The sequence below is a fragment of the Leptodactylus fuscus genome, chromosome 4 (assembly GCF_031893055.1).
Source record: "Leptodactylus fuscus isolate aLepFus1 chromosome 4, aLepFus1.hap2, whole genome shotgun sequence".
Lineage (NCBI taxonomy): Eukaryota > Metazoa > Chordata > Amphibia > Anura > Leptodactylidae > Leptodactylus > Leptodactylus fuscus.
Genome location: NC_134268.1, coordinates 144,514,896 through 144,542,856, shown reverse-complemented (window position 1 = coordinate 144,542,856; position 27,961 = coordinate 144,514,896). Strand labels below are relative to the sequence as shown.

The 27,961-nt window shown below is 42.7% G+C and overlaps 1 protein-coding gene across 1 annotated transcript in view; it reads right to left on the bottom strand.

Annotated features, from left to right (window-relative positions):
* Positions 1 to 27,961, bottom strand: part of BMPER (BMP binding endothelial regulator) — a 174,595-nt gene that overhangs the window by 32,714 nt on the left and 113,920 nt on the right. Inside the window, exons 11-13 of the mRNA XM_075271124.1 lie at positions 19,040 to 19,085; positions 17,948 to 18,277; positions 1,448 to 1,784 (exon numbers count right to left, since the gene is read on the bottom strand). Coding sequence (XP_075127225.1) covers positions 1,448 to 1,784; positions 17,948 to 18,277; positions 19,040 to 19,085 — 713 coding nt within the window. The remainder of the gene's footprint in view (positions 1 to 1,447; positions 1,785 to 17,947; positions 18,278 to 19,039; positions 19,086 to 27,961) is intronic.

The following is a 27,961-nucleotide window of genomic DNA, read 5'->3' as shown; positions in this document are numbered from 1 at the left end:
AACATTCCCCCCTAAATAAAGGTTATCCCTAGCTATCCCTGCCTGTACAGCTATCCCTGTCTCATAGTCACAAAGTTCACATTCTCATATGACCCGGATTTGAAATCCACTATTCGTCTAAAATGGAGGTCACCTGATTTCGGCAGCCAATGACTTTTTCCAATTTTTTTCAATGCCCCCGGTGTCGTAGTTCCTGTCCCACCTCCCCTGCGCTGTTATTGGTGCAAAAAAGGCGCCAGGGAAGGTGGGAGGGGAATCGAATTTTGGCGCACTTTACCACGTGGTGTTCGATTCGATTCGAACATGGCGAACACCCTGATATCCGATCGAACATGTGTTCGATAGAACACTGTTCGCTCATCTCTAGTATTTAATTGTCCTTTACGGATGTCATACAGTAATCTTACTGCCGCCTAGTGGTTTAACATGTAATTGTTATTGTAGCCAGGACATTATCAACACCCCCTCCGATATGGCAGCGCTTGGATCCATATGACTTCAGCCATAGCTGCAGACCATATGACTGGAAGTCTTGTACCTGAATTTCCATACATGACATGCCAAAGCATAACACACTACAGTCACTACAGCTGTATTCTGGATGTCGATAGGAGGTTTTTTCAATAATTTTAAAGTTACTGGATTTTTCTGTTGAATCTGTGGTCATATGACTAGACTACAATAGATTATTGCGTGGGTTTGTAACATAAGTCCTAATCAGTTTGTGTAAGTGGAGGGGTCTGGTGTGTGTATATAACATTATGTTATACCTGACGCTCTTTACAGCTGGCAAAGGCTCTTAGCTGAACCTGAAATAGGCGTCTGCGCTGAATTATTTAAGTAAAGGTCATGTGTGATCATGCCGAACTAGAGAATTGCACTTTGTTGCTAGTTTTGGCTATGCTACAGCATCGTTGGCTATGCAATTTTTCTGCACATTGTATTGAATGTCACAGTTGAGTAGAATTTTTAATACATATGGAGCTGCAAAAACCCATTGTAACCTATCTAGATGCATGCCGAAAGGACATTATTTGGCATAAATGTGTACATTAAAGTCTATAAGCATGTTAGTGTATACCACTGAAGATTTTCCATTATTGATAGGTGCTCTTTTCTACGAGTAGAAAATCTGCTCATGTAAAAGTGCTGGATATCTCTTTTTGCAAAAGTAATCCTTCACAGTTCAGCTTAGTGTCCCACTGTGGCTTACTGAATCTAGTAGGGTAAATTATTCAGGGAGTCCTACAACAAGTACGAGGGCCATCAGTATCAGTAAATCCATTGGTAGCCTTTTGGGAAATCTCACTCTCCTCTTTTTCAACAAAAAAAAAACTATTTCTGCAGAAGCGGAAGACTGTATAAAGAATAATGTACCTCATAACAAAAATGAGTAAGTATTTCACAAGTCATGTGGCAAGAGATAATAATTTTATATATAACTTACCGATAGAACATGGCATAGTCAACTGTGGAGTGACAGCTTTGAAAATCCCAGGACTTTAGTCTCTGACATTCCCTGTGAGCCCGGAGCTTCACCTTAACTGTCCCTTGACATAACTCAGGCAAAGTCTTCCTACGAGGACGGTTACAGAATTCATTAGATTCCACTCTCCAGGAATCACCAAAATCATCCACGTCAAACTTGAAGTTCCCATCACTACCTATGAGGTCATCTCGCTTGTGTCCATTATAGTTACCACACAGACCGCACAGTTTGCCTTTGAGGTGTGGTGCTGCCATAACTTCTACAAAGCTGTCTCCATCCCAAGAAATTTCCAAACCTGAAAATATAAACAATGAATACATTTATATGTAAATGTATCTAGAAATAACAAAACAGCGAATACATCTGTTGTGACCAATTCAGCATAATGCCGCATATTAATCCTTATGTTGTATATTATTTCCTAATTCACTGCTATTTGCTGCATATACATTTTATATTAGGCTGGATTTTTCTTGCTATTTAACCTAAAATTGTCAAAACTAGTGAACAAATTAAAACAGAATTTTTGCACAATAAATCCAAAGGGATTAACAGAGATTAGGAAAAAGGAGCTTGCTTATTTCCCAGATAGAGGGCCACTCATGTCAATAAGCATTATCTGAAATTGCATCTCAGTCACAGTTATGCTTGGTTCACATCTGCATTGGTATCCGTCCGGGGGAGTCCGCATGGGGATCCCCCTGAACAGAATACCAAGCGCAACTGCAAGTGCTGTGCAGTGAAAGCACATGGACCCCATAGACTATAATGAGCTTACCGCACGCTGCCTGCAAGAATCATGCAGACAGGAAAGTAGATCGTAAACTACTTTCCTGTCCGCATGATCCCAGTAGAGATCTTTAGGCAAGCACACAGATCCCATTATAGACTATGGGGTCCTTGTGCTTTCTTTGGCACACCGCTTGCAGTTGCGTTCGGTATTCCATTCGGGGGGGGGGGTCCTCATGCGGACTCCCTGGGCGGAATACAAACGCAGATGTGAAGGAGGCCATACTTGTATAATTCAATATGACAAGGGCCTCACTGACCGGATGAGGTTTACTGTCTGCAGCCATACCTGTTCAACAAGGTGTTGTGTCCATAAAGCAACCATAAAAGGTGGGTGCAATCACTACAGCATGGCACACATTCCTTACTATCTTATGAGACTACACTTTAAGTGCCGTATTCTTTTCCTTTTTAGTTCTAAACCTGCTGAGCATCCATTTTTGACTGTGAACACAACATATGTCTTTAATGCATATATGAATGCAGAAATAGTAATGTGCATATCCATAGTACGTACTGAATATTTCACAAGGCAGATGTGTAATATAAATGCTCTATATTTGTGAACCACACTCTACAACAGGCTGTATTCAATTTACTTAATAGAACAAATGTGTTATTTGTGGCTGAAGCTTTGTCATTACTTGTGAAGAACAGAAGTGGTTTGATGGCTGCTGAAGAATCTCAAAGTACAAAAGCTAAGTTTACAAATCTAATATTGCAGAGATGTCACTTCAAGTATGGTGTATGTGTAGGGTAATGTGCTGAAAGCATTCAACAGAATATTATGTCACGTTACAATGACTAAAATAAGTAGTAAACCTAAAAAATGCACTGCAAACCAAGAAGTCAAAGGATAAGTAAACTGGAAGTCTGAAGCCTGAAGCAAATAAAGAAATGTTTTTCACAATGATGAAAGACCATTGTGATGAATCGGACCCCAATCATCATTCTCAACTATATTTATAACTACTTATGTATTTTATTGTGTTGACTGACCCTCAACTGTATATCTTGGAGAATAACTTATCTGGTCTGTATTTGCCATTTTGTAAGTCATCATCCTGCTAAGGAATCTTGTTATCTCAGTAGGATGTGAAGGCTAGTGACCCAAATGGGTGAATCTGATTATCTGTGGCCAGTTGCCAAGATCAAAAGCCATTGTCTCACCCTAGGCATGGCATTAACATATCTGTGCTAACTTCCTTGATTCTTAGCTGGGGGCCATCCTGGCTCTGAAAGTTCTAACACATGTGACCAGACTCTGCGGAGTCGGGTTGAGGTGGTAGAAAAACTTCAAAGAGTTATAGGTTTATGATGATATTGCGCCAGGGAAAGATGCTACCATTATGACAATTAGATCTTCCGGTGCGTAGTAGTGAAACGCACATTTTTAACCCAAAAACTTTAAGCCTACGGGCCCGGGAAGAGCCCAGGCCCAGTTCTCGTTACTCATAGGGTATTGAGTTATCATGTTTGGTGTCAATATGCTGGGAAACTTGCGGTGAGCAAAGACATGCCACTTGTTTGACCGTATATTCATGTAATGAGGAATTATGACCATTTATAGTTATTTGATTGCCAAGCTAGAGGGTGGTCCGAAAGCCCTGATGATGTCATTTCAGGGTGGAGCCCAGGGTCAATATAAGAGTGACCTGGGGCGGAGCTTTTTCTTCTTGTTCCTGTTCTTCTCATCTGGACACATGTGAGCAAGTTGGCTCTGTGTGTGGCCCCCTCCCCCCTTGCTGGGGGGAAGGGCGGGGCAGAAGTGGCCATGTGCTGAGAGACAAAGATTGCCATGCGGCCAAGGGACTTTGAAGGAGAGCCATATACTACTTTAATGCTAATGGACTTATGGAATTATGAGGACTATGATGTAACGTCTATCTGATCATGGATTTATGGACTATGGACTTTTTAAATCGGTATGGAAAAACTCTCTTTATTGCTATATGCTATGTGGGGGGGTGCTGCGGTGCCCCCACCAGAGACTTTAATGGACTGTATCTCCTGCCTTGTGGGTACCATGCGTTGGCTGCGGAATCGCCAGGTGCCTAAGGACTGTTTCTGTTTCTAATCTTTTAATCTCTGTAACCTGTTTTATCTCACTGCACTGTAACATACCTTCTCTGTAACCGTATAAGCTTGTGACCGCCAGGGTATATCTTTATATGTATTTCTGGCTGACCTAGTATCGACCATCTTGGGTTAATAAAATGTTAAAACTTTAGAAGGCTCTTCTCGTATTATCCTATAAGGCCCGGTCCACTCTCTGGGTTTGTGGGAGCGGACGGTATAGTTAAAAAGACGATCGCGGGTTCCGCCTGCAGCGAAGGCCGGGTGGGCCAGCGGCTGCGGTCGGGTGGCTGAGGTGCGGGTCGTGTCCTCGCGCCTTGTGGGGCCGGACGCCGGGGCGGAAAGGGGCGATACGTCACAACCATTTACTGTTTTTGGTAGAAATTTTGCTATAAGTGAAAATGTTTATTAAAGTGAACGCTTTCATTTTCTTCCAAAAGAATTGTAATTTATGACAAGTCACTAGAGCATGTCATAAAACATTAATTGGTAAGGCTTTCATTGTTGGTAAAGAGCTGGGCAATCTTTATCCCAGTCCTAGTCATTAATGAAGAGTAGGACAGAAAATACTCTACACTGAAATTTTTGCAAATTAAGGGCAGTGGCATAACTAAAGTCATGTCCAAACTCTGACTGGCTTATTCTAGATAGCAAAGGTTATGGGTACTGAAGCGGTATCTCACATACTTGAAAAGGTTACAGCTATAGTGCCCACCACTCTGGTTATGAAGAAAACATTGAGAGAGCAGCACAGTGCCTGGCATGTATAAAATGCTGGAGGGCTGTGTGATTTGGGAAACAGCTGATCTGCGGGGGTCCTGATTGTCTAAGAGACCCCTGCTGATCATCTCTTTAATGAGACCATACTGCTTTCGTGAGTGCTGTAACCACTTCACTATTGTCATTGCACAGACTGTTTTATACAGCCTGTAATTGAATGGCTGCTGTAAATCAGATGGCCTGTGATGCAAATAGTGAAGTGGACCCACACACTACAATATGCTCCCCAGATCCCCCACCCAAAGTATAATGCTCCACAGTGGCCTCACACAGTATAACATACTCCCAAGAGCCCCCACACAGTATAATATGCTCCCCACCATGACCACACACAGTATAATGCTTCACAGTGGCCTCAAACAGAATATTATTCCACAGTGGCCCTATACAGTATAATGTTCCACAGCAGCCCTATACAGTATAATATGCTCCTCAGAGCAACCCCACATGAAAATTCCCCACAGTAGCCCAACACAGTATAAAATGCTCCCAATAACCCGATCCCCTCAGTATAATATGCTCTGGAAGCTTCAGGCTCTTATAGTTGAAGGCCCACCCTGAGTGCACTGCCTCATTTGCATAAGACTTCAAAGTTGTTTTTCTCCAAATCCACAAAAGTAGCATACTTAACAAAGGTATGTTATTTATCACTGTAATGTGCTCTGTAATACAGTGGTGACAGTTCAATATTCTTGGGAGAGCTGGTAGACTCTTTTTAAACATATATGACACAGTTACTCTACATTTTCAAAAAGACTTGTCCATCAAGCTCACCTTTCCTCGGGTCAATTATTTATTGCTCATTCCCTCAATTATTTGCATACGTGTCAGTTTAGTTATATGACCATCAAGCTCTTTTTAATGCTGGCAAAGTATATGCCATGAGTGCCACTTTAAGTAGGACCCTCCAGTGCTTGAGTACTCTAAATGTAAAGAATCCTTTCCTATACAAAAAGCATATTGTGAGATACTTAAGAGTATATCAAAGTACAGAGGCCCAAGTGCCGAGACATTCACCAGTCACTAAAATGAGTTCATTCACTTTTTAAATTGACCAATTGTTGCATTTTGCTGGATACATGTAACACCTCTTCCTGCAATGTTACTTCATTTTCTATGGTATTCCCTTAATGAAGTGAGATCGCAACAATTGAGACTTTATAAAATGCAAAATGTCACAATATTTCGGCACAAATAAACTCAAAAAGGTTTAAAACTCTACTTTTGAACTTTTTTTTACGCTAGCATTTTAGTGGGCAGTACATAAAGTCCTCCAATTGTTTTTTAAAGATTTTCCGAATATAAGGAATGCTCTCCCATCAATAACATTTCATTTTAACAGGCAAATCTATATGTTATTGATATTTAATATGTGAATACTTAATCTCAAATTTGGAGTGTAAAGTGATTTGAGGCTGCGTGTTTCTCTTAGTATAGTGACACTGCTGTATAAACATATCATGGGCTGCACCAGTTAGTATACGCATTGTATAACCATTATAGCTATTTGATCTGTATCTGCTTTAACTTCAATCAGAGTTTCGCCTTCTACAAAGTCCTCGAATGAACTAGTGACATATAAAGTTCCCGGCAGTATAAATGTCTTTTAAAATAAATAAACTAAAGGTTTAAAAATTTAACAATTTGCCAGTGAATAATAATAAATCTTCCTTACAAATGTCTCTACATGCACTTATTGTTTTCTTAAAGGTTCCAACAGATATCTGTTTGTAGAACTGCTAAGACATATACTGTATACATCAGGCCAGAACACACAGATGTTTCTCATGCACGACAATGTGGATTGTTCCAAACTAAAATTACACTGTTTTTAATAACAAACATTCAGCTGCTGAATCTGATTATAAGATAAAAGGCACAATAATCCCTTTAATTTGTTTATGTTTTTTTTCTTTTTTTTTTTTAAAGCGTTTTATTCTGGGGTCTATCAGCACTCTCACCGGGCAAATTTCAATAATCCCCAGTCGAAGTGGAAACAGATTAAATGCTTGGTTTCTTTAATACTGCTTGTTGTAGGTGTTCCAGCTCTGTAAATCTCTCAGGATCCCATTCAAGAAGCTGCAGATCCCACAGAGGCTCATGAAACACTATCATTAAAGTTGTTGGCGGGGTTCTAGAGGTGGTGGCCATTATCACTAATTAATTAATAGGGCCCTTGGAACAGTTACCACTCTCTTAAGACACGTGTGTTGTGGCCAATGACATGTCAAAGTGATTGATGCCTTTGAGAGCATGTTTAGAACACATTATAAAGTTAATTTTAAATGGTAATTGGAACTTGGAAGTAATATGACTACATTTGGCTCTGACGCATTGTCTGATGTAATTGCTGGTTCGGTAATTGTTGTCCCTTTTCTTTGCCCTTTGCTTGTTTTAATAGAAGGATAGGATAATATTAAAAGTAATGAGATTGGTGATAATCATTACTCTGCCAATGGGGCCTTGAGCTAAATCAAATTAGGACATAGAAGTAAGCTACGTTCTGCGGAGATGTATATCATTTCACTCTTTATTTTAGGTGCCTTAAAGATGGCTATAGGGTCACTGACATCTTCATGTCTATGGCTGTTTACCCCACGTGGTGCAAACGCTGCGGCAGAAATGCTACAGAAACAAACGTTGCATTCTACAGTTATTGTGTAGTGGAAGGGATTATAGTGAATCCCATCTCCACACTGCGGAAAAATGAGCACACTGCTGTGTTCAAAACCGTCATATGCTTTTTTGCCACAGGACGCTAAGTGGGGCATATGGTGGGCAAACAATATACTGAAGATTTGGGTTTACACCCTGTCAATCATGTAGTTTTCTGACAGATGAGTGTCAACATACAGTGGTGGAATATCCCCACTTCAACACAGCAAAATGGGTAGTTTAATAAAAAGGTCAAAGTAAAAAGCTGTAGTGACCATCCTTTATGGTTTCCTGTGCAGAGAGGATGCAGGATACAAAGACTATACTGTAAATATGTCTACTGCCCATTGGTGGGCAACATGGTAGACAGAGAATGTAAAGAGACATGTAAAGATGCTACTACTATGTACGCTGAGATACATATTATGAATGTTTTTATACCAACACCAGTTCTTTATTGAGATGGTCCAAATGTTTAGGTAAACCTGTCAAATGAGATGAAGAAAGCACAAGAGGAAATACAATGGGTAGGAGTACTGGGGGGGAAGATAAACCTGATAAGTTAGATTTTTGCTACAGGTCTCTAAAACATAACTTTGCAGAATTCAAGAAGAGCCAAATGGAGCTTGAAGGCCTCATGGAAGGCCAGCGATAAAAGTAGTAAGAAATAGGAAACCCAATCATCACTAAAACCCAATCATCACTAAAGAGAGGTTTTATCAGGGACAGAAACAAGTGGGGTCGATTACAGTAGCGTTGCCACTGGTGGGGTCCTGATCTGATCTTTGAAGATAACAAGTGGACTAGGAGGGAAGAAGAAACAAGAAAGACACAAAATCCACCATATATGTGCCCAGGAGGACTGCCATTTCAATTTATAAACTATGTTAGGGTTGAGTTGGGAGTTCACAAGTGTCCTCTCCAGATATCAAGTACATTTACTCTAAACACGTCTAGATATTTTGTTTGCAAACTACACAAAGAATAGTCTTTAATGTATAACTATAGGCCTACCACACAAAGACACATGCTCAGCTATACTGGATTTCACTGTGTTCATGGGCACAAGAAAGAACCATAGCCTGTTAAATGTATACAAAATATTATTTTTGGAAATACTGTACTATATGTAGTAATCTTTAACTAGTAGTTTAGTCTGCGTGTCCAATAGAAACCAATAAAGTGGAAAACAAAAAAGAACAAAACCAATAAGGCCACAGTCACTTGTTAAAACATAATATTTCACCAGCAGCCTTTCCTATAAGCTAACTAGATGACATAAATACTGAATTATTCTCCTGATTCTGCTCACTTTCTGTCTGTTCCCTATTTAATATGGAAAAGTTCTAATAAATGAATGTTACACCTCCTTTCCTCGATTCTACAATTATATTTCCAATATAACACACTGGAGGCTGCTACAGAGAGGTTAAAGCCTTGCCAATGTATAAATGCTCTCTATAAGCCTGACCCAGACATGGACAGAATACTACCAGAAAGTTCAGGGGGATCCGCATATTTTATTGGAAAGGCTCAAAAGGTTCCTTTGTGTTCATTACAGACCCCATTTTCACTGACATCTGTTAGACCATTTTAACGCTGAGTTAAACAGTTTGTATCCACATTGCAGGTCAAGTCATAAAAATATGTGAGCAGACCCTTAACTTCTTAGCACAGATAATATGACTCCTTAGTGTAGGAAATGCTTTCAAATTCACCACAGGAAATTTTATTCAAATGGTCGAAATGATAGAAACACAAAAACAAATTTGGCAAGATTTATCAAGCCTACCGCAACGAAAAAGCGGAGCAGTTACCTATAGCGACCAATCAGATTCACATCAAAGACCTTTTAGAGAATGGAAGCTGAAACCTGATTTGTATAGAGTATAGTGTATGAGCGGACATAGAGAACATGAATAAAGATAATCAAAAATGAAACTGTTTATGATTAAAGATATAATGTACCGTATATACTCGAGTATAAGTCGAATTTTTCAGCACAGTTTTTGTGCTGAAAAAGCCCCCCTTCGGCTTATACTCGAGTCAAGCAAAAAAAAAGAATTTTTTTTTTTTTTTTTTTGGGAGGGGGGGTCTATGACCAGCCGCAATAGTAATGTATAGAATCTCCTATAAAATAGTGGGAAAAAAAAGAAACTTTTAAAAAAATATAATAAAAAAATAAAGTAAATAAAAGTTCTAAATCCCTCTTTTCCCTAGAATACATATAAAAGTAGAAAATGACTGTGAAACATACACATTAGATATTCCTGTGTCTGAGAGTGCCCAGTCTACTGAATACAGGGTATCTGCAGTGCTCCTGTTCCATCGAGAAGGGGTTAATAGGAGCACTGCAGATACCCTATATTCAGCCAGGCTGAATTCCAAGTGGGGGAAAAAAAACTCAGTCCTCAAGATCAAGGAAGGGGCAGACAGACAACCAAAACACCCCCTCCCCTTCTCCAGCAACCAGCATTTACTGCACCCAAAATTTTCCAGTAGCTGCTGCATTTCCCCCCTCGGCTTATACTCGAGTCAATAAGTTTTCCCAGTTTTTTGTGGTAAAATTAGGGGCCTCGGCTTATATTTGGGTCGGCTAATACTCGAGTATATACTGTATATTCATTTTGTTACATTTTGTTATAAGAAATTCAAGACAAGGCAAGGAGTGGTCTGTGAGGGTCCATTCACACGGAGTAAACGCGCGCTCATTTTGAAAAAATACACGTGTAAAGAATACTCGTGTAAAAATAAGACTCCCATTGACTTCAATGACATTTTACATGTGTATTTTGATGTGTTTTTTTACATGTGTAAAAATATGTCATTGAAGTCAATGGTAGTCTTATTTTTACACGTGTATTTTGCCAAAATGAGCATGTGTTTACTCCGTGCGAATGGACCCTAATATGGGTTTTTCCACCTTTTTCAGGCTGCACTGCCATAGTGTTGGTGTATTTAGTCTATTTAGGAGGGAGTATGTTGTAATGGACAAGGTGTTAATGATAAGTAATCAGTATCAAAGTCTCAGAGTCAGAAACCATCTTAAAGACTATGGACACTTTGCATCAAGGTTGATTTTTGTTGAATATGTGTTTGTTTTAAGCTACATTCACTTTATCCTTATCCTTATGTCCGTGAATAACAGATCAACTTTTTTTATTCAATAATTTCATATACCTCACAATGTCTATGGGTCTGTGAAAAGCAGACAGGTCATGAATTCATGTGTTGTCCATGATTTTCATCAACCCATAGACTTTAATGGGTCTCTATGGCCCACAAAATGGGCCAAAATTAAGAATGTTTGCATGTGTCCATTAAAAGTAACTGGTTTGTATGCAGTCCATAATTGTCATAGACCTCAAATGCAGATGTGTGAATAAGGTCTTACATTAGGTTCACACCTGCACCTGGGGCTCCCTAAGCAGACAAGAAGAAAGGAAACCTAATCCTCTTAGAACGTGGTTATCGCATATACTATAAGGGTAAGTTCAGACGGAGTATACGGGTAGCACTGCACCAGCATCCAGTCGCGCAATCCGCTCCGGATTAGGCCCAATGAATGGGCCTAGTCGGGAGGAGGGAGGGTCTTCAGGCCGAAGAATGAGCATCTTGCTTCTGGTTTGTTTCGGCTCCCGGAAAAAAGAACTGACTGGCAATGATTTCAATGGGAGCTGTCTCTTTGGTCAGGATTTTGAGGCGGATGCGGTCCGGCGGGTTTCCGCCCCCCAAAAATTACTTTTTTTCTGCATTTTTAAGCAGATTTTGGGGACGGAAACCCCAAATGGAATCCAGACGCAGTCTTAGTTGTATTTATATACAGCTATGGTATTCAGAAAAAAACATTTCAAATACAAAGTACTAAAAAAAAGATCTTCAGCAGGTAGGTAAAAAAGTTTCCTTCCGAAATCTCCTGTGTATTTTATTTACACAGAAAAATGTACATGCCTGAAGGAATGTCTAATGAATTATTATAATTAATTGTATTAACGACTATAACCTATAGTTATTTGTGCAATACACAAGATCACAGAAACTCTTTTCATACTTAAAGGAGCAATTTGAATACTTTTCTACTGTTCACGGGCAAATACTATTTGTACGGCTCCCTGTGTAAATTTTCCTACAACTAATACTCCATAATGGATCATTTGTGACTGACAATTTCTGCAATGTTTTCACAAGGAATAGCAGTTTCAAAAGATTCCAGCTCTGTGAGGAATTATCGCACATTTCTGCATAAGCGCTTAAGGCTCATACAAAATGCATGAGAATTATGTGACATTGTAATCACTGCTTCTATTATTCACAGTGCAAGTATCAGAACCAAACCCTCTCTTCCTTCCTGACATCTACACTAATTGGACACATTAAAATGGATCCTTCCCTGGCAGCCTCACTTCTCAATACGTCTACATTTCTAAAGATATTTTGCACATGGAACTTCACCACTGATACATTGCAAGGCTAAAATTAAAACCATTCTCTGTTAAAAAGATGTCCGTCTGACAGGTTATGGAAAATTCTATTCAATAGTTTGGTGCATTTATCCGTGTCTGGAAAAGGTGGGTGACAACCATTATTGGCAACCATACACTTTCCTCAAGGGTTATATCACTCAGATTTCCGAGGATAATAAATGGTAAATTTATGCACATAGGTATTGATACATTGCCATATGACAGGTCCATGGTTACCAAACATCCTTATTTTTCTGTTCACAGAGCCATATGGAGCCTAATGTTTGCGGGTCAACATATACTTCATAATGGTAACATTTAATATTCCATACAATGTACTGGGGAGCTGGAAAAACATTAGAATGGGGTAGAATTGGAGAAAAACTGTGTTTACTCAGCTTTGTTACAGACTTTGTTTTATGTCATTCCCTGTGCAGCGAAAATATGACATATAACCTTTATTTTATGGATTGATATGATTCTGGTGATACCAAATTCATATAGTTTTATTTACATTTTAACCCCTTAAAAAAAACCCAAAACTTTTGAAAAAAAAAAATAAAAAAAATTCTTGGAGCTGCCATATACTTTATACCATCTTGGGGAGTGCCTATGATGTCTTTTTATCCAAATTTTTATGGGAGGTGAAAAAAAACTTTCCCCAAATGGTATCAATAGAAACGTCATCTTGTCCTGCATAAAAAGACACCACAACCAGCTCCATACATGGAAATATGAAAAAGTTACAGGTGTTAGAACATGATGACACAATTTTTTTTTTCTATTTTGCAGTATCAAAACATTTCAAATACTATATAAATTTGGTATCACCGCGTTTGTACTGACACGTAGAACACAGGTAACATGTCATTTGTACCAAACAGTGAACGCTGTAAAAATTAAACCCATAAGAAAATGGCGCAAATGCATTTTTTTCTCCAATTGCACCTCATTCTGAATTTTTTTCCAGCTTCCCAGTACATTGCACAGCATAGTGAATGGTGCCATTACAAAGTACAATTTGTCCCGCAAACAATAAGCCATCATGTGACTCTGTGAACTGAAAAATGAAAAAGTTATGGCTCTTGAAATGTGAGGAGGGAAAAACGAAAATGCGAAACCAAAAAATGGCCTGGTCCTTAAGGGGTTAAAGGGCTTTTACATGGCCAGATGCATAGGGGTTGGCAGCGCATTCTCTGTTCACATGGTGGCATGACAGTGATTTTTAAGACCACGTAAGACATGATAAGTTTGTAAGTTGTTTGTGTCAAAGTTTGATTCAATAAAGAAAAAGAAAACTATTTCCACCCTTACACAAATATATGTCATAGTCGGATCACAGGGTGCAAATGTTATCAGCCTCAAGAAGCTCAAGTCTCCATGGCTACACAACTGTAACCCTATATTTTCTATACTACCATAATACTATATAATTGTTCCATGTGACATGAAATGATCACATTACATGAAAAAATATCCCTATTAATTTTACATGCTGTTTAATACATTTAACAGTAGATAATGTTGGTCTAGAACAGTAATGCACTCTGCAGACCAAATCTCCCAGGGATCCTCACTATGTATTTGACACATGTTAATAAGAAATTTCTCAGCGTTCACTCAGTGTTTATCTACAACCAGGATATTATGGTCCCAAATCAGTTTTGTCAAAACATATTTAAGCCTTTAACACATCTTCTAGGATTCTGTGGACCTGCTTGTCTGTTCACTAGTGAGCTGATCCAGGAAATATACCAGATGTTTTAACGTTATTTCTTCCTGTGTCCAATACACTATCCAACAAAAACGAGTTCACTCCAAACCCTCATAGTAGCTGCCCCATTTGCTTGTTAGAACTGCCAGTTTCTTTGCATTGTATCAAAATGTGGTTTACGAACAGAATAGCCAAGGTCCCATTAGGCGCTCATGTTCCTCAACATGCGAGTCATTATCTGATAATCTCTAACTCTTTAGTGGTTCAGTGTGTTGGAGTTTATATAACCCTTCCATCTTAGCCATAATGAAAAACTATTTTTAACTAGCCTGTGTTTGGGTTGTACTTTTAGACAACAGTTACCCTATACAAGCAAAGCTGCAGTGAAAAGCATGGTGCAGGAGCAACACAACATCTCATAAGAGAATTTCAATCTATAGCAGTCTCTAAGGCCATAAACCTTCAACAACTGCTGGCTTAATGCTCACTCGTGCAGGTGTTGTCAAGAATGCTTGTGTTATCAATAGGGAGAAGGGAGTCAGCCAATGCCAAGCACCTCTTGCAGCTTATATGTCATGAAAACAAAGAACTGGGCATGCTGCAATTCAACATGGTCTATCCTTCTCTCTCCTGAGATCACCTGAATGCATGTAAAGAAAACAAACACAACTAAGGCTAGGTTCACACCTGCGCGTGGATTCCGTTCTGGGATTCTGTCCCCCATTCTGTTTCTGTCTCCCCCCTCACTCCGCATTTTTCAGGTGGAAACCAGGAGTAAATCCAGCAAACCACCTTATAGACTATGGGGTCCCCAGGTTTCCGCAGGTAACTGCTTTTTTACAGGACTGCTTTTCCTAAGCAGCCTGAAGAATGGAAACCGGGCACGGGTGTAAATCTAGAGTAAGATAGTAAAAACTGATCTTCAGAGCTTATCAATATAAGTTATTTGACTACTTTGTATTAATCCTCTGTCTCTCTGTCTGTCTCTCTCTCTATATATATTATAAAAATGAATTTCTGTCTGTCTGTCTGTTCTCTATTGCAAACCAAACGACTTCACCAAATTTGGTACAGAGATACTTCAGGTATCCGGGAAGGTTTAAGACGGTACGAGACTGCCTCAGCACACAGTACCACACGCCAGAGGATTAGATATGCGCGTCTGCACACAGTACCACATGCCATAAGATTAGATACGCATGTCTGCACACAGTTTCACTTGCCGGAGGATTAAATACGCGCCTCTTCACACAATACCACACGAGGGAGGATTAGATGTGCACATCTGCACACAGTACCACACCAACAAGGATTAGATACTTGCGTCTAAACACAGTACTACACGGGGAAAGATTAGATACAGCTTTACTCCAGGTATCCATAACAACTGATCACAGGTTTTTCACTGATATCCAAAATGAGATACACATAATCACATGACGCTAATGGACATACACACAAACAACATACAAAATACATCAGTGCAAAATTGGACAATTCTTATGGGGCCACTACACAAACATAAAATGTAATATACCTGTGTGAAGCCGGGTCCTACTGCATATATATATATATATATATATATATATATATATATATATATATATATATACAGTCCTATGAAAAAGTTTGGGCACCCCTATTAATCTTAATCATTTTTAGTTCTAAATATTTTGGTGTTTGCAACAGCCATTTCAGTTTGATATATCTAATAACTGATGGACACAGTAATATTTCAGGATTGAAATGAGGTTTATTGTACTAACAGAAAATGCGCAATATGCATTAAACCAAAATTTGACCGGTGCAAAAGTATGGGCACCCTTATCATTTTATTGATTTGAATACTCCTAACTACTTTTTACTGACTTACTGAAGCACAAAATTGGTTTTGTAACCTCAGTGAGCTTTGAACTTCATAGCCAGGTGTATCCAATCATGAGAAAAGGTATTTAAGGTGGCCAATTGCAAGTTGTTCTACTATTTGAATCTCCTCTGAAGAGTGGCATCATGGGCTACTCAAAACAACTCTCAAATGATCTGAAAACAAAGATTGTTCAACATAGTTGTTCAGCGGAAGGATACAAAAAGCTGTCTCAGAGATTTAACCTGTCAGTTTCCACTGTGAGGAACATAGTAAGGAAATGGAAGACCACAGGGACAGTTCTTGTTAAGCCCAGAAGTGGCAGGCCAAGAAAAATATCAGAAAGGTAGAGAAGAAGAATGGTGAGAACAGTCAAGGACAATCCACAGACCACCTCCAAAGAGCTGCAGCATCATCTTGCTGCAGATGGTGTCACTGTGCATCGGTCAACTATACAGCGCACTTTGCACAAATAGAAGCTGTATGGGAGAGTGATGAGAAAGAAGCCGTTTCTGCACGTATGCCACAAATAGAGTTGCCTGAGGTATGAAAAAGCACATTTGGACAAGGCAGCTTCATTTTGGAAACAAAAATTGAGTTGTTTGGTTATAAAAAAAGGCGTTATGCATGGCGTCCAAAAAGAAACAGCATTCCAAGAAAAACACATGCTACCCACTGTAAAATTTGGTGGAGGTTCCATCATGCTTTGGGGCTGTGTGGCCAATGCCGGCATCGGGAATCTTGTTAAAGTTGAGAGTCGCATGGATTCCACTCAGTATCAGCAGATTCTTGAGAATAATGTTCAAGAATCAGTGACGAAGTTGAAGTTACGCCGGGGATGGATATTTCAGCAAGACAATGATCCAAAACACCGCTCCAAATCCTCAGGCATTCATGCAGAGGAACAATTACAATGTTCTGGAATGGCCATCCCAGTCCCCAGACCTGAATATCATTGAACATCTGTGGGATGATTTGAAGCTGGCTGTCCATGCTCGGCGACCATCTAACTTAACTGAACTTAAATTGTTTGTCCAAAATACCTTCATCCAGGATCCAGGAACTGATTAAAAGCTACAGGAAGCGACTAGAGGCTGTTATCTTTGCAAAAGGAGGATGTACTAAATATTAATGTCACTTTTCTGTTGAGGTGCCCATACTTTTGCACCGGTCAAATTTTGGTTTAATGCATATTGCGCATTTTCTGTTAGTACAATAAACCTCATTTCAATCCTGAAATATTACTGTGTCCATCAGTTATTAGATATATCAAACTGAAATGGCTGTTGCAAATACCAAAATATTTAGAACTAAAAATGATTAAGATTAATAGGGGTGCCCAAACTTTTTCATAGGACTGTATATATATATATATATATATATATATATATATATATATATATATATATATATATTAGTTATTTGATTATTTTTTGTTAGGTTTTTTTGTGTCTTTGAAAGCAATTGTTAGGCTAAGTTCACACGGAGTTTTTTGGTCAGGGTTTTGGCAGAAATCCGCCTCCAAACCCTGAACCAAAAAAACGCTTCACCATTCAAATTATACAAAACGCTTCTGAGTCTTTTCCACTAGCGTTTTTTTCCACTAGCGGCAAAAAAGAAGCGAGATGTCCATTCTTTTTGAAGCCGTGAGCATTTTACGGCTCACGACTTCAATGCAAGTCAATGTGAGCCGGTTTTTCCTGTTCGTGGTTTTTTGGTCAATAACCTGAAGTGGAACCTGAAGTGTTTTTGGCAAAAACCTGACGTTTTTTTTTTAAATATAATTCATGACCACATCCCAAGAGGAAATGGATCAGGAAACTCCTCAAAAAAAGCGTTCAGGAAACACTTCAAATGGCAAAAAACTTCTCAGGAAACGTCTCACGCATTTTCCGGTCCGGTTTTGACAATACCAAAACCCTGACCAAAAACTCCATGCAAACTTACCGTTAGTCTTCCATAGAGTTATGGTCTCAAGTTGTAATGGCTTCAAACTACAATTGTCATCCCAGAAACAAATATTATTTTAGGTTGAGGGACCTTAGTATTATTCTCTCCTATCATTTAGTAAATAAAGAAGGTGGTTATAAATCTTGGCTTAGACCATGAATTCATACCTGCTTTGGTAGTCACTTTTAGAAGATATCCATCAAGGTCAATATGAAATTGAGGTGTTTCATATGGAAGCGAAATCCGAGTTCCATTCCATTTAACTGTAAGATGCTGATGCAGACTTATAGTGCTACCTCCCAGTACTAGATCTACTGTTTTTGTCCAGGAGAAAGAATGGGTCCGCCGAGCATCATTTTTTACTAGAACTTCAAAAGATGAGGTAGAGGATGAGCAGTCCCTGGTCAAGACATACTGACAAGTTCCTTGAAAGTTGAATGTTCGCCCATCGAAGGTGTTGTAGTGGGGATCTCCAAATACAGTACATACTCCAGGTTCTGCATTACAAATAAATGACAATAAATGCACACTTTATATGTGTGAGCATAGGTTTCTATACAAATAATCACACTTTTTCACTACAGCATAAAAGGGCCTAAGAGCAATAGGGTAGATTTATCTTCCATTGTGCATAGGTCAGGCGTATAAGGCAAGAAAAGTCCCATTTTTGTGCACTTTTTACTATTTCACAATGCCGTCATCACTTTCCTGAAGGGTTGAGGGGTAGGACAGGTTGGGTGTGACCCTGGACGTTGTCCCCGCCAGATGTTTCATCATTTATACCAGTTTACTGATGTAAATGATGCCTGACACCTACAGCAACTATAAGTTGACATAGATTTCAATCCAGGTAGATGGCCCTGCCGGAGAATATTCCTGATTTTTAAAGAAACGTGTGACTCATTATGAATGAAGTGCAATTTTCCCTGGTGCCACAGATATGAAGATCAGCATTCAATACACTGATCAATATAAATCACCCCCAATATTTCCAATACAGGGACAAATTTTAGATTTTTAGGTGCTTTTTCAGACAACAGGCTTTTATGCCCTTGTCCTAGACCAACAGAAAACGGAATTTTAACCAAACGGTGGGGTGAAGAAGACATCTAAAGCTAGGAGACGATAGCGTTTCTTAAGGCTATTCCGTGTCAACGACAAAAAAAAAAGTTTTTAATGGTAGAATCCCTTTAATAATACAAAACATACATATAATACATATTACAAAAAAATCGAAAGGTAAAATTGAACTTACTCACTTTCAGTGCAAATTGGGCAACATCCCTTTCTATTCAGTATTTTTCCCTGTAACATAAAAATTAGCGGAGTGAAATAATGATATAGATGATATAAAATAATTTAATGGATTTAAGTATAGCTTCTATTGATCTGCAAATGTTGCACATTTTCTCTAACTGACCAAAAATGGAATCATATGTATAAATATTACCACACAGCCTTTAAAGCGATCAGAGGTATTATGCGATACAACAATGTAAAACACATATGGTGCATAGTTAGCATGCCATTAGGACAGGCCTGTAGCATTTATAAAACACATTTTCATCATAGTTGGAAAGACTCGACATTTCCAAAACAAATCTTTAAATATGTTAGCATCTGCAACCTCTCACCTTCTCCATTTTACTATCGCAAATCGATTTGTATGTTTATTAATTTGTATGTTTATTAATAATAATAATAATAATAATTATTATTATTATTATTATTATTATTATTATTATTATTATTATTATTATTATTAGAGATGAGCGAACACTAAAATGTTCGAGGTTCGAAATTCGATTCGAACAGCCGCTCAATGTTCGTGTGTTCGAACGGGTTTCGAACCCCATTATAGTCTATGGGGAACAGATACTCGTTAAGGGGGAAACCCAAATCCGTGTCTGGAGGGTCACCAAGTCCACTATGACACCCCAGGAAATGATGCCAACACCTCTGGAATGACACTGGGACAGCAGGGGAAGCATGTCTGGGGGCATCTAACACACCAAAGACCCTCTATTACCCCAACATCACAGCCTAACAACTACACACTTTACACACTCAATACCACCTCTCTGACAGTAGGAAAACACCTTGAAACATGTGTATTTGGCACTTGCAGTGAGGAGAGCTTGTCACCAGCAGTGAATTTGGCCCTTGTAGTAAGTTGAGGTTGGCACCAACATTTGTTTTGAAAATCAGGGTGGATTGAGCCTCTAACCAGCAGAGTTTGGGCAAATTCATGGTGGAGGGAGCCTCTAAAAACCCCAGTTTGGACCAATTCATGGTGGAGGGAGCCTCTAACCAGCCCAGTTTGGGCAAATTCATGGTGGAGGGAGCCTCTAAAAAACCCAGTTTGGACCAATTCATGGTGGAGGGAGCCTCTAACCAGCCCAGTTTGGGCAAATTCATGGTGGAGGGAGCCTCTAACCAGCCCAGTTTGGACCAATTAATGGTGGAGGGAGCCTCTAACCAGCCCAGTTTGGACCAATTAATGGTGGAGGGAGCCTCTAACCACCCCAGTTTGGACCAATTCATGGTGGAGGGAGCCTCTAAACAGCCCAGTTTGGGCAAATTCATGGTGGAGGGAGCCTCTAAAAAACCCAGTTTGGACCAATTCATGGTGGAGGGAGCCTCTAACCAGCCCAGTTTGGACCAATTAATGGTGGAGGGAGCCTCTAAACAGCCAAGTTTGGACCAATTCATGGTGGAGGGAGCCTCTAAAAACCCCAGTTTGGACCAATTCATGGTGGAGGGAGCCTCTAACCAGCCCAGTTTGGGCAAATTCATGGTGGAGGGAGCCTCTAAACAGCCCAGTTTGGGCAAATTCATGGTGGAGGGAGCCTCTAACCAGCCCAGTTTGGACCAATTAATGGTGGAGGGAGCCTCTAACCAGCCCAGTTTGGACCAATTAATGGTGGAGGGAGCCTCTAACCAGCCCAGTTTGGACCAATTAATGGTGGAGGGAGCCTCTAACCACCCCAGTTTGGACCAATTCATGGTGGAGGGAGCCTCTAACCAGCCCAGTTTGGACCAATTCATGGTGGAGGGAGCCTCTAAAAAACCCAGTTTGGACCAATTCATGGTGGAGGGAGCCTCTAAACAGCCCAGTTTGGGCAAATTCATGGTGGAGGGAGCCTCTAAAAAACCCAGTTTGGACCAATTCATGGTGGAGGGAGCCTCTAACCAGCCCAGTTTGGACCAATTAATGGTGGAGGGAGCCTCTAAACAGCCAAGTTTGGACCAATTCATGGTGGAGGGAGCCTCTAAAAACCCCAGTTTGGACCAATTCATGGTGGAGGGAGCCTCTAACCAGCCCAGTTTGGACCAATTAATGGTGGAGGGAGCCTCTAACCAGCCCAGTTTGGACCAATTAATGGTGGAGGGAGCCTCTAACCACCCCAGTTTGGACCAATTCATGGTGGAGGGAGCCTCTAAACAGCCAAGTTTGGACCAATTCATGGTGGAGGGAGCCTCTAAAAACCCCAGTTTGGACCAATTCATGGTGGAGGGAGCCTCTAACCAGCCCAGTTTGGACCAATTAATGGTGGAGGGAGCCTCTAAACAGCCAAGTTTTGGGAAATTCATGATGGAGGGAGCCTCTAACCAGCCCAGTTTGGACCAATTCATGGTGGAGGGAGCCTCTAAACAGCCCAGTTTGGGCAAATTCATGGTGGAGGGAGCCTCTAAAAAACCCAGTTTGGACCAATTCATGGTGGAGGGAGCCTCTAACCAGCCCAGTTTGGACCAATTAATGGTGGAGGGAGCCTCTAACCAGCCCAGTTTGGACCAATTAATGGTGGAGGGAGCCTCTAACCACCCCAGTTTGGACCAATTCATGGTGGAGGGAGCCTCTAAACAGCCAAGTTTGGACCAATTCATGGTGGAGGGAGCCTCTAAAAACCCCAGTTTGGACCAATTCATGGTGGAGGGAGCCTCTAACCAGCCCAGTTTGGGCAAATTCATGGTGGAGGGAGCCTCTAAACAGCCCAGTTTGGGCAAATTCATGGTGGAGGGAGCCTCTAAAAAACCCAGTTTGGACCAATTCATGGTGGAGGGAGCCTCTACACAGCCAAGTTTGGACCAATTCATGGTGAAGGGAGCCTCTAAAAACCCGTTTGGACCAATTCATGGTGGAGGGAGCCTCTAACCAGCCCAGTTTGGGCAAATTCATGGTGGAGGGAGCCTCTAAACAGCCCAGTTTGGGCAAATTCATGGTGGAGGGAGCCTCTAACCAGCCCAGTTTGGACCAATTAATGGTGGAGGGAGTCTCTAACCAGCCCAGTTTGGACCAATTAATGGTGGAGGGAGCCTCTAACCACCCCAGTTTGGACCAATTCATGGTGGAGGGAGCCTCTAAACAGCCAAGTTTGGACCAATTCATGGTGGAGGGAGCCTCTAAAAACCCCAGTTTGGACCAATTCATGGTGGAGGGAGCCTCTAACCAGCCCAGTTTGGACCAATTAATGGTGGAGGGAGCCTCTAAACAGCCAAGTTTTGGGAAATTCATGGTGGAGGGAGCCTCTAACCAGCCCAGTTTGGACCAATTCATGGTGGAGGGAGCCTCTAAACAGCCCAGTTTGGGCAAATTCATGGTGGAGGGAGCCTCTAAAAAACCCAGTTTGAACCAATTCATGGTGGAGGGAGCCTCTAACCAGCCCAGTTTGGACCAATTAATGGTGGAGGGAGCCTCTAACCACCCCAGTTTGGACCAATTCATGGTGGAGGGAGCCTCTAAACAGCCAAGTTTGGACCAATTCATGGTGGAGGGAGCCTCTAAAAACCCCAGTTTGGACCAATTCATGGTGGAGGGAGCCTCTAACCAGCCCAGTTTGGGCAAATTCATGGTGGAGGGAGCCTCTAAACAGCCCAGTTTGGGCAAATTCATGGTGGAGGGAGCCTCTAAAAAACCCAGTTTGGACCAATTCATGGTGGAGGGAGCCTCTAACCAGCCCAGTTTGGACCAATTAATGGTGGAGGGAGCCTCTAAACAGCCAAGTTTGGACCAATTCATGGTGGAGGGAGCCTCTAAAAACCCCAGTTTGGACCAATTCATGGTGGAGGGAGCCTCTAACCAGCCCAGTTTGGGCAAATTCATGGTGGAGGGAGCCTCTAAACAGCCCAGTTTGGGCAAATTCATGGTGGAGGGAGCCTCTAACCAGCCCAGTTTGGACCAATTAATGGTGGAGGGAGCCTCTAACCAGCCCAGTTTGGACCAATTAATGGTGGAGGGAGCCTCTAACCAGCCCAGTTTGGACCAATTAATGGTGGAGGGAGCCTCTAACCAGCCCAGTTTGGACCAATTAATGGTGGAGGGAGCCTCTAACCAGCCCAGTTTGGACCAATTAATGGTGGAGGGAGCCTCTAACCACCCCAGTTTGGACCAATTCATGGTGGAGGGAGCCTCTAACCAGCCCAGTTTGGACCAATTAATGGTGGAGGGAGCCTCTAACCAGCCCAGTTTGAACCAATTAATGGTGGAGGGAGCCTCTAACCACCCCAGTTTGGACCAATTCATGGTGGAGGGAGCCTCTAACCACCCCAGTTTGGACCAATTCATGGTGGAGGGAGCCTCTAACCAGCCCAGTTTGGACCAATTCATGGTGGAGGGAGCCTCTAAAAAACCCAGTTTGGACCAATTCATGGTGGAGGGAGCCTCTAAACAGCCCAGTTTGGGCAAATTCATGGTGGAGGGAGCCTCTAAAAAACCCAGTTTGGACCAATTCATGGTGGAGGGAGCCTCTAACCAGCCCAGTTTGGACCAATTAATGGTGGAGGGAGCCTCTAAACAGCCAAGTTTGGACCAATTCATGGTGGAGGGAGCCTCTAAAAACCCCAGTTTGGACCAATTCATGGTGGAGGGAGCCTCTAACCAGCCCAGTTTGGACCAATTAATGGTGGAGGGAGCCTCTAACCAGCCCAGTTTGGACCAATTAATGGTGGAGGGAGCCTCTAACCACCCCAGTTTGGACCAATTCATGGTGGAGGGAGCCTCTAAACAGCCAAGTTTGGACCAATTCATGGTGGAGGGAGCCTCTAAAAACCCCAGTTTGGACCAATTCATGGTGGAGGGAGCCTCTAACCAGCCCAGTTTGGACCAATTAATGGTGGAGGGAGCCTCTAAACAGCCAAGTTTTGGGAAATTCATGATGGAGGGAGCCTCTAACCAGCCCAGTTTGGACCAATTCATGGTGGAGGGAGCCTCTAAACAGCCCAGTTTGGGCAAATTCATGGTGGAGGGAGCCTCTAAAAAACCCAGTTTGGACCAATTCATGGTGGAGGGAGCCTCTAACCAGCCCAGTTTGGACCAATTAATGGTGGAGGGAGCCTCTAACCAGCCCAGTTTGGACCAATTAATGGTGGAGGGAGCCTCTAACCACCCCAGTTTGGACCAATTCATGGTGGAGGGAGCCTCTAAACAGCCAAGTTTGGACCAATTCATGGTGGAGGGAGCCTCTAAAAACCCCAGTTTGGACCAATTCATGGTGGAGGGAGCCTCTAACCAGCCCAGTTTGGGCAAATTCATGGTGGAGGGAGCCTCTAAACAGCCCAGTTTGGGCAAATTCATGGTGGAGGGAGCCTCTAAAAAACCCAGTTTGGACCAATTCATGGTGGAGGGAGCCTCTAAACAGCCAAGTTTGGACCAATTCATGGTGAAGGGAGCCTCTAAAAACCCGTTTGGACCAATTCATGGTGGAGGGAGCCTCTAACCAGCCCAGTTTGGGCAAATTCATGGTGGAGGGAGCCTCTAAACAGCCCAGTTTGGGCAAATTCATGGTGGAGGGAGCCTCTAACCAGCCCAGTTTGGACCAATTAATGGTGGAGGGAGTCTCTAACCAGCCCAGTTTGGACCAATTAATGGTGGAGGGAGCCTCTAACCACCCCAGTTTGGACCAATTCATGGTGGAGGGAGCCTCTAAACAGCCAAGTTTGGACCAATTCATGGTGGAGGGAGCCTCTAAAAACCCCAGTTTGGACCAATTCATGGTGGAGGGAGCCTCTAACCAGCCCAGTTTGGACCAATTAATGGTGGAGGGAGCCTCTAAACAGCCAAGTTTTGGGAAATTCATGGTGGAGGGAGCCTCTAACCAGCCCAGTTTGGACCAATTCATGGTGGAGGGAGCCTCTAAACAGCCCAGTTTGGGCAAATTCATGGTGGAGGGAGCCTCTAAAAAACCCAGTTTGAACCAATTCATGGTGGAGGGAGCCTCTAACCAGCCCAGTTTGGACCAATTAATGGTGGAGGGAGCCTCTAACCACCCCAGTTTGGACCAATTCATGGTGGAGGGAGCCTCTAAACAGCCAAGTTTGGACCAATTCATGGTGGAGGGAGCCTCTAAAAACCCCAGTTTGGACCAATTCATGGTGGAGGGAGCCTCTAACCAGCCCAGTTTGGGCAAATTCATGGTGGAGGGAGCCTCTAAACAGCCCAGTTTGGGCAAATTCATGGTGGAGGGAGCCTCTAAAAAACCCAGTTTGGACCAATTCATGGTGGAGGGAGCCTCTAACCAGCCCAGTTTGGACCAATTAATGGTGGAGGGAGCCTCTAAACAGCCAAGTTTGGACCAATTCATGGTGGAGGGAGCCTCTAAAAACCCCAGTTTGGACCAATTCATGGTGGAGGGAGCCTCTAACCAGCCCAGTTTGGGCAAATTCATGGTGGAGGGAGCCTCTAAACAGCCCAGTTTGGGCAAATTCATGGTGGAGGGAGCCTCTAACCAGCCCAGTTTGGACCAATTAATGGTGGAGGGAGCCTCTAACCAGCCCAGTTTGGACCAATTAATGGTGGAGGGAGCCTCTAACCAGCCCAGTTTGGACCAATTAATGGTGGAGGGAGCCTCTAACCAGCCCAGTTTGGACCAATTAATGGTGGAGGGAGCCTCTAACCAGCCCAGTTTGGACCAATTAATGGTGGAGGGAGCCTCTAACCACCCCAGTTTGGACCAATTCATGGTGGAGGGAGTCTCTAACCAGCCCAGTTTGGACCAATTCATGGTGGAGGGAGCCTCTAACCAGCCCAGTTTGGACCAATTAATGGTGGAGGGAGCCTCTAACCACCCCAGTTTGGACCAATTCATGGTGGAGGGAGCCTCTAACCAGCCCAGTTTGGACCAATTCATGGTGGAGGGAGTCTCTAAACAGCCCAGTTTGGGCAAATTCATGGTGGAGGGAGCCTCTAAACAGCCCAGTTTGGGCAAATTCATGGTGGAGGGAGCCTCTAACCAGCCCAGTTTGGACCAATTAATGGTGGAGGGAGCCTCTAACCAGCCCAGTTTGGACCAATTCATGGTGGAGGGAGCCTCTAACCAGCCCAGTTTGGACCAATTAATGGTGGAGGGAGCCTCTAACCACCCCAGTTTGGACCAATTCATGGTGGAGGGAGCCTCTAACCAGCCCAGTTTGGACCAATTCATGGTGGAGGGAGTCTCTAAACAGCCCAGTTTGGGCAAATTCATGGTGGAGGGAGCCTCTAAACAGCCCAGTTTGGGCAAATTCATGGTGGAGGGAGCCTCTAACCAGCCCAGTTTGGACCAATTAATGGTGGAGGGAGCCTCTAACCAGCCCAGTTTGGACCAATTCATGGTGGAGGGAGCCTCTAAACAGCCCAGTTTGGGCAAATTCATGGTGGAAGGAGCCTCTAACCAGCAGAGTTGTGGGAAAGCAGGGTGGAGGGAGCCTCTAACCAGCAGAGTTGGTGGAAATCAGGGTGGAGGGAGCCTCTAACCAGCAGAGTTGGGGGAAATCATGTTGGAGGGAGCCTAGTATTAGCAGAATTGTGCAACGCTTATGGTGGATGAGTATGAGGATGCGGAGGAATTGGAGAGGTTGAGTACAGACATGGAGTTTCATGTTGGGGTGCTTTACACAGGTGGGCACAAAAATGAAGGCTCTATCCAGTGGTGGTTCATTTTTATCAAAGTGAGCCGGTCGGCACTCTCAGCTGACAGACGGGTGCGCTTGTCAGTGATGATGCCACCGGCTGCACTGAACACCCTCTCAGATAGGACGCTGGCGGCAGGACAGGACAGCACCTCCAAGGCATATAGGGCAAGTTCAAGCCACAGGTCCAACTTCGACACCCAATACGTGTAGGGCGCAGAGGGGTCGGAGAGGACAGGGCTGTGGTCGGAAAGGTATTCCCGCAACATGCGCCTATACTTCTCACGCCTGGTGACACTAGGACCCTCCGTGGCGGCACTTTGGCGAGGGGGTGCCATCAAGGTGTCCCAGACCTTAGACAGTGTGCCCCTCGTTTGTGTGGACCGGTGAGAACTTGGTTGCCTACTGGAGGAACTGCCCTCCCTGCCGCCAACGTCACATGCTGGAAACATCTCCATCATATTCTGCACCAATTGCCTGTGGCAAGCATTGATGCGATTGGCCCTCCCCTCTACCGGAATAAAAGACGAGATGTTGTTTTTATACCGGGGGTCAAGGATAGCAAAGATCCAGTACTGGTTGTCCTCCATGATTTTGACAATACGCTTGTCGGTTGTAAAGCACCCCAACATGAACTCAGCCATGTCTGCCACAGTGTTAGTTGGCATGACTCCTCTGGCCCCACCGGAAAGTTCAATCTCCATTTCCTCCTCATCCTCCATGTCTACCCATCCGCGCTGCAACAATGGGACGATTCGAAGTTGCCCGGAAGCCTCCTGTATCACCATCACATCATCGGACAACTCTTCTTCCTCCTCCTCCTCCTCCTCCTCCTCCATTAAACGCAGTGAAGCGGACAGATGTGTGGACCTACTCTCCAGCTGTGACGGATCGGATGCTATCCCTAACTCCTCTGTGTGATCTGAGTTATCCCTGATGTCAATCAGGGATTCTCTCAGAACACACAAGAGCGGGATTGTAAGGCTCACCATCGCATCCTCAGAGCTCACCCTCCTTGTGGACTCCTCAAAGACCCGTAGGATGTCACAAAGGTCTCTCATCCATGGCCACTCATGGATGTGAAACTGAGGCAGCTGACTTTGTGGCACCCTAGGGTTTTGTAGCTGGTATTCCATCAAAGGTCTCTGCTGCTCAACCACTCTATTCAACATCTGAAACGTTGAGTTCCAGCGTGTGGGGACGTCGCACAAAAGCCGGTGTTGTGGCACATGCAGGCGTTGCTGGAGAGATTTTAAGCTAGCAGCGGCTACTGTCGACTTGCGAAAGTGGGCGCA